A 10,372-nucleotide genomic window follows, 5' to 3' on the forward strand; every position below is an offset into this window, starting at 1 on the left:
ACGCGCAAATTGATGTTATAACACGAATTTGATCAAAAATAACATATACATTATAAACATATACATTATAATACCATAATGTCGATCATAATGTGACCCCGTACCCGGGTACGAGGTTAAGTACTGCAGTACGAGTTATTTTTTTTCTATAATTTTACCGTTAAATTTGTTTTATTTTTCCAGGCCGATGAAATTAAACATGGCTCTGGGGAGTGCAGCTCCCACGAGCTTCCAACACCGCTGCGGGGTGACCATGGCTCTCATATTGATCGTCTCCGTAACGTTAACAAAGTCTGGTGAGTACCTGTACATTATTTAATTTACATAAATTATAGTATATACATATTTAAAACAGCTACTATGTTGTGCGTCCAAAATCGTTTAAATATTTCAATTTTTCCCAAATACAATAATAATTAATACATCTCTATATCTATACGATATCCAGTAGCGATTTCTTGGTATTACTTTTTATTTTTCTAGACAAAGTCACATTATTGATTTAGGGGAATTAGTTTTTGCAAGGTTTTCTTTGAACACTACATTTTTCTTGCTGAAACAACAAAGAGTGGTAACCCATCGAAACTTTTTTTTTTCGATCTAGTGAATACACAGTTAGTATCTGTTATGTACACAATAGCGTTTTCTTGAACGAATTTGTTTGAAAACCCACCCGCTCACAAATATCACGGAAAACAGATTTAAAAATGTATTGTTATCTCAGTAGCTTATAACATATTATTACAATAAATAATAAAATACCAATCGTTCGTCTGAAGTTTGTTCAAACCATGGTTTATATATCTACAATAATAATTGCATAATATTCTAGTGCATCTTATATAAAAAACATATCATATTTAATAGTGATAAGTCTCAAATTTAAACTTTTAATAAATACAAAAAAATGTAAACGTCATTTTGACGGCAACAATTTATTTTAAATATTTTATGTTATTTATTAATACATTTCAATTTCATTTTTAAAAACAAATAATTAAACATTTTTTGAGTTTAAGAATTCCAAAGTTCACATTGATTCATACTTTATTTATTATTATCATGCATAAGTGCATACAATTTTCTTAATAATATTACAGATGAACTATATTTATATTTATATAGATAATATTATTATAAGTACGCAATACTATGTGTATGTGTATGAATTACACATTAAAATTTGCTCATTCCGATTTTACTAGTATTTTTGTTATTTTAGTTGTTTTAAACGATCGAATAAAAATGAAATCTATTTCAGTGTTATGTATTTATAAAACAATATCAGGCATACCTACTTCGTTGATTACTCGCATCCAAAAATACAATGATTAGTCGAAATTACTAATTGCACAGATCGTTTACCTATCTACATAAGCATTAATAGGTACTTCATATATTAAAAAAAAACGAATTATATTTTCACACACATTAAAGTCTAGTAGAGTAGGAAGTTAATATACTTTGTGTTGTCGGTATGTGCAGTGATGGACATAAATTGTATTCACGACTCGTTTATCGACAAGTGCGCGCGCCTGATGCAGCCAAAGGAATTGTTCATTCGCACGGTCATTTTGAAAAACAAACTCATCGAATGTCACATCAAATCAAAATTTCTCCAGTTGGTTCCCCACTTGCGCGACCGTGCAATGAATTATTCAGCGCTCTGACATCTTCGCCATTTATAAAATAATATATAATATCGACAACGGTGAATACCTGCAACCGCAGCAGCTGGCTATAACGAATAAGATTTAGCATTCAATCGCTTTGGCGGCAAAATGTGCGCTATAAGTTCACCGCAAAGACGGACGCATAACATTAAAACGATTGTCGTGAGACACAGACCAGAGAAGAGTAAAGGTCACACGAGTTTTGCATTTTATACGGTCTTTGTGCGTAGAACAACGCGCACTCTTTAATATTAAATATATAGTACACATGTGTGTGTTAACTATCGATGCCGCCCCGTTACGGTGATGCGATTAAAAGGGTGCGGGGGTGTCAAGGTAGGGGAGACAATGTAGATGACACAAAGTTTTATCTCTCGTATTATTTTCTTTTATGGTCCGATTTAGTTGCCGCCGACGCCCGCTACCCATTGTTTCGCGGTTATCGTAGGAATATACTAGATACGTATATATTATTAGATATATACATATAATTTTTATAAACTCTTTTCGTATAAAATGATAAAACAAGTTTATAAAAAATAAAAATATTTTGCTTTTACTATTCCGGAAGATGAGTCCTATACGCGAAGTGAATTCTAAAGGACAATAACACTCGACTGAGAATAAGTAAAGTAGACTTAAACGAAAATACATTTGTGTAGTACCAGTGTAAAAACATATAAATATACCAACGCTTACCAGCCATACAATTATACAAGAATATCAGTTTATGTTCTCTACTCTGTCGTGTTCTAACTATTTATATAATAAGACTACGTTGAGCCTGTATTTCAACTAAAAATATAGCTTCTGAATTTAATCTCTGCAGTATTCGAGTATTGGGCTTAAACATTTAATCGACTTGGTTAAACCGTCATTCACTAACTTTTTATACATCCATGTTACGTCATGCGTCGTACGAGTTAAAGACGAAAATGCACGATGCATAGAACGCTTTCGTCGTTCAAAAAACTGATGAGCGTTTTGTACATAATAATAATAATGTATTTTATGAGACGATGTTGGTGTGAAGGACAGGCAATTACGTTAGGCGCGTTGCCGCTGCAACTGCACACAATGCGGCCGTCCATTAGTTGCGGAGAAGACCCGTGGGGCACAATAATCGGACATCCGTGAACTTGGCCGTAAAACGACGTTTCACGCAGAGTTCACGATTCTCGCGTAATCGGTGCTCTCTGTTGGCTCTCAATCGCCACGCCAGGCACACCACACTCGTGCACGTTTCCCACGTAGGTATAGGTAATACATAAGTAATTATAATAATTTACGACGCAGCTCAATGGCTATTTAAAATAACAAAAATATCGAATCTCGATCACGAGTGGTTTTTGTGCGACGCTATTTAAGACGAAAATAAACGAACATGAATTCGCTTGATCTCACAGTTTATAAATTGTCCAACGACAGCATTTCGTTTATTTATACCACGGATGGACCACTGGAAAAAACTCACCACTTATAGTCCTATTTATAGATGGTTTCTAACGAACACACATCAATTATTATTACATGTCCGTTGTTATAATTTATCATTTTTATTAATATCATCTCACACTTCGCGAAAACGAATAAATCAAATGAATATCCAAAAAAACTACAAAAATGGCAACAACCAGATGACCGAATGAACTCGAATGTTCCGATGATCAAATTATACATTATATACGATAAATCATAAGATATAACACGACAAAACATTCTTACAAAATCACCTATCGTATGTAATATCATTTAGAATCGGTGGATTCTGTAGATGTTCGGGTACGGTATTATTATAATATTCTGGTGTTATGAAATCATACCGGTCTCGTTTCCGCGGGGCGTTTCGCGTGTCCACATAACTGTTAAGACGCGGCCCGTCCGTAATGATTACACTAACAAGTAATAATGAGTGCGTGCGACGGAGTTAAAATAATATTACCAAAAGTATTATTATTATTATTATTATTATTATTACATTTTGGAGGAAAAATAGGTGTACTATAATATCGAAAAGTATAGCTTGCGTTTAATGCCGTGAGAAAATCCACGGAAGTCTAGTCCAAGTGGACCGTTATCATCACACACATCATTAAGAACGCGTTTCCAGAATAATTTTATTTTGCTTATGAAAATACGCCGGTGGACTGCGATGATGGTGTTCGGCGATGGGCGTCGAAAAGCATGCGTATAGATCATATCTTTTCGGTATCGTCGCAATAACGGGTCGCGGGTCATTGTGTGAGTTTTCCAAGGCACAGGATATACTTTTAGGCATACAACATACCATCACCTATCAAGCGGCGATAATATTATATATTATAATTTCAATAACGCGTTGTTTGCGGACTTCAATTGTGGACACAACATTAATGCGTACATAATACGCGACGAACAACATTATTAACACAACGCAAAAAAACTTAAAAAACAATACAAATTATAATGTCAAAACGACCGCGCGTCAAACGGGATATTGACGCATATGGCTCAGTTGATATTAGGTGATATTATCATATTATACTCAGTAAATAATAACCAGGCTATGAATTTACTACACTAAACTGTGCACATAACTGTTAATATGCACATAACACTTATACATTAACGGTTAGAAAATTAACTTGAAGATTCTTAAAAATGTTATGGTATCCAAAATTATTGATTATTAAAAAATAATGATTTAAAATATACTCTTTTGCTGAAATGTAAATTAAATTATTATCAAAATCGACATACATGAGAAAAAAATAACCGTAGGTGCCAGAAGGTAATCATGATATCGTCAATTAATATCCGAAAAACAAAAACTTTTTAAACTTTTAAAATATTAAAAATATGTGAAATACGTTTTTTTAAATGAAATAAAATAATATCTAATTTATTGTTTGTTGTTATTCAGATGTACAAAAAAAGTCAACAACGTTTTTATGCGTATACCTTATAGACTCAAAACCTACTTGACAAATGTTTCAAAAATAGTTTTCAAAGATATCAGGAAAACTTAGAGAGTTAGAGTTTAAACCACGTTCAAAAATATACCAAATTATTTATTCCGTAATATTCAGATATCAGTAAGGTTTAATGAACTAAGATGCATTAAAACTAATAAAGCACTTTTTTGTTTAGTTCTTTCTAGATAAAGTCGAGTTATACAGCTAGTATATTATAAAAAAACATTATTATACAAAAAGATGATGTACGTATATTAATAGGTAGTATACTCGTATATTATGAAATACTTAATATTTTGCTTTATTCTTTACTATTTTCTTGATTGAATTTTGTGTTTAAAGTTTGATAATATTTACATAGCAAGTAAACTTATTTTATTTATGGGTGATAAATTATATAAGTATAATTAAAATAATATAATTTACAGTTTAAATACAATTACAAATATAATGCCTACATCCACAAAACAGACAAATTCGCCTCTGTTCCTAGGTAATAGTATACCGTGAATCTAAAATATATTTTCGGCTTATCTATAGACTTATATTATACTTTAATAGTGTAAAATAAGTTCGTTCGTTTCAGTCGAGTAGTATATAAATGGCGTACTACGTCCATTAACGCTTTTTTAAAGCTTAAACGTCTAGGGCGGAACGAGAAAAAACACATGCATTATTTGTGCGGGTCAATGTCTTGAGAAATTTCTGTTCTCTCCGCTATTTATAGTGTCTCAGAACCATCAATTACCGTGATCGTCGTATCCCATCTGTAGTACTATCCATATGATTAGGTTTATAGGTGGAGTTATACACAGTTATCGCGTGTGCATGCGTACCAGGAAATGCAAAATATCGCCACAGTTGCAGCACGGCAGCGAGTCTATAATATTATTGTAGACTACGTTTTACTCTCCGATTTTTTTTCAATTTCTATCGTTATAACGATATTATTCGTCTCTATTTTGAGACAACCGGTTTTGTGTTATTATGGTACATAATAACAATATACGTGTTTTTTATAAAAAATGTTCTTATCGCCGAGTGGTGCCGTTAAATCTCGTTCGATCTTAGATATAATAATATATAATGTATTATACTCATATGGTCATATTTAGATACGTAAAAACCACGTGCTTGTCCCACATTTGGTTGCGACCGAACGTTTCAAAAAATAAACATGGCACAAGTACAGTTAGAGAGACCCTTAAACGCGTGTAAGTCATCGATCGCGTGGTTCAAAGATTACGCTCTGCGGCGGTTTTGCCGATTATAGGAAAACACCGTGTGTGATTATAAACCTGCTATAATCTATCGTCGTACCGTCCGTGCAAAGATCGGTTGGATCGATCGAATTCCGTTTTCCATAAATCATTGATATAGCTGCAGCGATTGTCGTAACACCAACTCGTTGTATATAATATACTGTATACCCATAATAGTATAATTGGTAGGGTACATAAAACAGCTACGTAAAAATGTGATTTTTAATGATAATGCAGTATAATATTGTAGGTACTATAAACACTACACAGTGTATATAATAATACTATTTCCTGTTAGTGGGATAAACATTAAATTGTTTTTTATATATTATTCTATGTGTTTTTGTTTTTTAAATTTCGTTATGGCATTATACTCTTATGCATAAGGTAAATTTTTCTTATTATATTAAGGTTAACAAAAATATTTAAAAGTGAGATACACTTAAATTATAACTTAAAAAAATTTGCTATTAATCGTTGTTTAAATTTATTGTTATATTAGGTCCCTCACTATGTATTACACAAGCAACTAAGTAAAATATACAATTTTCAAATAAATTGATTTAAATCAATTACCTATAGTATAAATTTACATTTACAGTTTATTACCACGACGTACGATCAACGTCTTCGCTCATATTATGCTCGTTATTTTTATATTCCACAACTTAAAAACAAAAGAAAAAATTATATTTATAGATAGTTGTTATTATAAAATGCCCGGTAAACCATTGTTGTGTACAGGATGTATGAAAACAAGATTGTTTAACGGTATAAGCAATAATAATAATTATTATTATTATTGATGGTGTTGTATCGTTATTAGTCATCATCGTTTTTCCATGAAAGTATACGCATATATGAGTTACGCACTATTGCGTTGTTATAACATTGTTGCACACTTGCAAGTAGTCATTATTGTCAACAAATATATTTTTTTTCCTTTATGGGTACTTTATTACAATAACATTATTAGGCTTAACCCTCATTTAATGGTATTTTTTCCCACACATAATATGAACACATAATCCAAACAGATATAATAAAAGTAAAAAAAATAAAATGATTTCTTGTGTTTCAGCTCCGACGACTTACGATGAAATTGAAGCAAAACGAACAGACTTGGCGGACTATTTTAATGGTAAGTATCATATTGTTATCTATTATCATTCTACTGTAAGCGTACAGATTAATTTTTTCAAGATCAAAACAAATCGTCTTCAATAATATGAGTTTAGAAATAAATAAATCAAATATGTGTTTTTCTTTGAGGTTTTTAATACTAAAAACAATTTACGAAAAAAAAGTTTTACTAGTGCGTTAAATTATAATTTTTAATTTTCCGCATTTCTTAAAATATTATACTAAATTATTATTTATGTTATTAAAAACTAAAATAAGTACAAAAAGGTACATCGATACTTAGCTTTAAAAACTGAAGAATTATTTTTATAATTATTGAACATCAAAGTTTAAATATATGACTTTATAAAGTGTAATACAAAATATCATCTAAAAATATTAAAATCAGAAGCAGGCTGATCGGTTATGCAAAACACCTACACCGGTGTCGACACTGACTCAAGTACAGTGTTTTTTCATACACATTTGCTCAAAGTAAAATTTAAACAGTTTATTTTATTTGATAAAATAGATAGTTAAGTATTATTACCGTACTTATACTTCAAGTGCAATTCTATTATTACATTTATCAATTAAAATTACATTTTTAATAATTCTTTTACATTTTTGTTGATAGGGATACATGTGTAGTAAAATGGAATACAATGTTACAGTTTATAATAATTAGATTAGTTTAAATAATAATAATTAATAACTAATACATAAAAATTACATTTTAATTTTCGTTGTTTATAAATTTAAATTATAATCATATTCAGTTTTATAACTTACGGGAAATTAAACCAAAAATTCAATTGTATAATCATGTTTTAATATTTTGTAAGTTTTTCGACTTTTCTTATGCTATATCAAGGGTCTAAATAATTTGTCAATTATTAAACTAACATTAAATTTATGTCTATTATATTGAAGCGCTATATATTGTTGGTTTCGTAAATAAATAAAAAAAATATATTTTAACTAGACTTCTAATATGTTTTTTATTATAATTCACTAGATAATAAAACTCATAAAAAGGATTATTTTTTCGAGTTTTAATAATATATTTCTTTTGTTTAGACCCAAATGGTTGTTACTATAATTATCAACATTACGAAGAAGGTGATCGCATAGTGACCAACGAACCGTGTTTAAACTGTACTTGCCACAATAGAATGTTAATGTGCTACCTTCGAGTGTGTCCGTTTTCAAAAGCTATTGGACAAGACTGTACAGTACAAAAATCACCGGATCAATGTTGTCCCGTCATATCTTGCCCAGAAGGTATGTTTTTAAATATAAAAATACAACTGTATTTATTCGTACATCAATAAGCCACCCAGTTGGTTCGGATGTTACAGTGCCAGTACACTTGTTAACCAGTTCAACGACACCGACGCCGACGACAACAACTGAAATTGGATGGCACGACAATTATGGGTGCATGATGGATGAAAACGAATTCTTTCCAGATGGAGCGCAGGTGAGTCTGGAAACGATTATTTGTTTCTTAGTCAAGTTTTATGAATGATATTTGTTTATACTATATTTGTTTCTATTCGCTCATGTACACAGGTTCCACCCAATCCGAAAAAACCGTGTGAACTTTGTTATTGTATTAGAAACCGAACAGCTTGCATAATGCAAGAGTGTACGTTGCACGTGGAGGGTTGTCGACCAGTATACCATGAAGGTGTTTGCTGTCCTGTTCGATACGATTGTGGTAAGTTTGTAGAAGTACTTAAAAAACTCACTGTTTAACGGGGTGAGTGTGTGTACCTATATCATCTCAACAATAGTAATATCATATCTCAATCGTTTTCATAGATTATGAAAGTGAAAAATCTACTACTTCAGCTCCACAAATCACCGGTGGACTAGTTTTTTCCACTACTTCCGCGCCATTCGATTGCCGAGTTAACGACGACGTTTACCAAGATGGAGAATCTATTCCTATGGTTTCGGAAAAACCTTGTGAACATTGCTATTGTATGAGAGGTGATATCGTATGTGCAGTTCAAGACTGCGGTGAACCACTCCGAGGAAAAGACTGCACACCAGAAACACCACCAGCAGGTCAATGTTGCCCTACATCGTATCAATGCGGTATGTATTACAAATATAAATAAAATATATAAATTGTATAATTAAATGACTGCTTGTAAAAAAAAAAACAACATGTTCATTAAAACTATTTCTTTAAATTAAATTGAAAGTATTTTTATTATTATTTTATAGCAAACGAGACGAGCAATTCATATGACATAACTACGCTACAACCAGTATTGCTAAGTGATTCGGATGAAAATGAAGCCGAAAAATTCCCTATTAATGAAGATATATACAATAAACTAGGGGAAACCCAACCAACGATTGAACATGACGAAGAAAATGATGTTGTTGAGTCTGATCATACCATCACAACTGCTCCAGACAATTATAATACAGAAAAAGAAACAAATATCATACCAGAAAGTAATAGTGCACACAATTCCAATGAAGAAAACAAGCAGGAAACGTCAAGTTCCACACCAAATTTAACAAATCAGGAAAACTTAAGTACAGAATCTGGACAAGCTAATTATGACAGTACTGACAAACCTGATGAGCCAACATTAATCGACCAAGTGCAACCAACGCAATTACCGGCATCTGATCCTTCAACAAATGAAAATCCTATTATTTCTTCTACTCAGACGATTTCCAATAAAAACGATAACGATAAGGTTGATGAAGAAAACAATAGTAACGAAATTTCGGATAAAACCCCAATTACATCCAATTTACCGGTTTCGTCAACAGATAGTTCAATAGAAGGCAGCACACAAAGTTCAAATATCCAAGATAAGCCTCTAGAAGATAATATTAACGAAAATAACTCTGAACTTGAAAAAGAGCCCATAAAATCAAATGACAAAGAACAAACACCAGATCAGCACTCAAACACTAAACCAGATATTGAAACAGCATCTGATGAAAATAAAAATCCTCCAAAGCAAAGCAATTTAGAAAATTCTGAGATATCTACTGAAATAAACATTCAAACTGTTCCATCCGATAAACAGGAAGAAGCTATATCTGGAACAGAACTTCCCAAAATAGAAAATCAAAATAGTCCTCAGTCAGAGAATGCATCTCCAACTGAAATTCCAAAAGTAGAAAATGAACCTACTGAACAAAATAAACCAGTAGTTGACAGCACTTCTGGAACTGATAACCAACCGGAATCTGATAAGACACCAGTAGAACAAAATAATCAGGATAGTCCTCAGTCAGAGAATGCATCTGCAACTGAAGTTCCAAAAGTAGAAAATGAACCCACTGAACAAAACAAACCAGTAGTTGATAGTACTTCTGGAAC

General features: G+C 31.8%; 1 protein-coding gene across 3 annotated transcripts in view; it reads left to right on the forward strand.

Moving 5' to 3' along the window:
* Positions 1-10,372, forward strand: part of LOC112602680 (mucin-17-like) — a 61,980-nt gene that overhangs the window by 44,714 nt on the left and 6,894 nt on the right. For 2 of the 3 annotated variants that reach the window (XM_025350885.1, XM_025350887.1), the window contains exons 3-9: positions 184-296; positions 6,971-7,030; positions 8,092-8,295; positions 8,355-8,494; positions 8,587-8,734; positions 8,839-9,117; positions 9,250-10,263. In XM_025350885.1, coding sequence (XP_025206670.1) covers positions 188-296; positions 6,971-7,030; positions 8,092-8,295; positions 8,355-8,494; positions 8,587-8,734; positions 8,839-9,117; positions 9,250-10,263 — 1,954 coding nt within the window. In that variant the 5' untranslated portion in view covers positions 184-187. The remainder of the gene's footprint in view (positions 1-183; positions 297-6,970; positions 7,031-8,091; positions 8,296-8,354; positions 8,495-8,586; positions 8,735-8,838; positions 9,118-9,249; positions 10,264-10,372) is intronic. The other variant, XM_025350886.1, reaches the window with a different exon arrangement.

The sequence above is a fragment of the Melanaphis sacchari genome, unplaced genomic scaffold (assembly GCF_002803265.2).
Source record: "Melanaphis sacchari strain LSU unplaced genomic scaffold, SCAv2.0 Contig8_pilon_pilon, whole genome shotgun sequence".
NCBI lineage: Eukaryota > Metazoa > Arthropoda > Insecta > Hemiptera > Aphididae > Melanaphis > Melanaphis sacchari.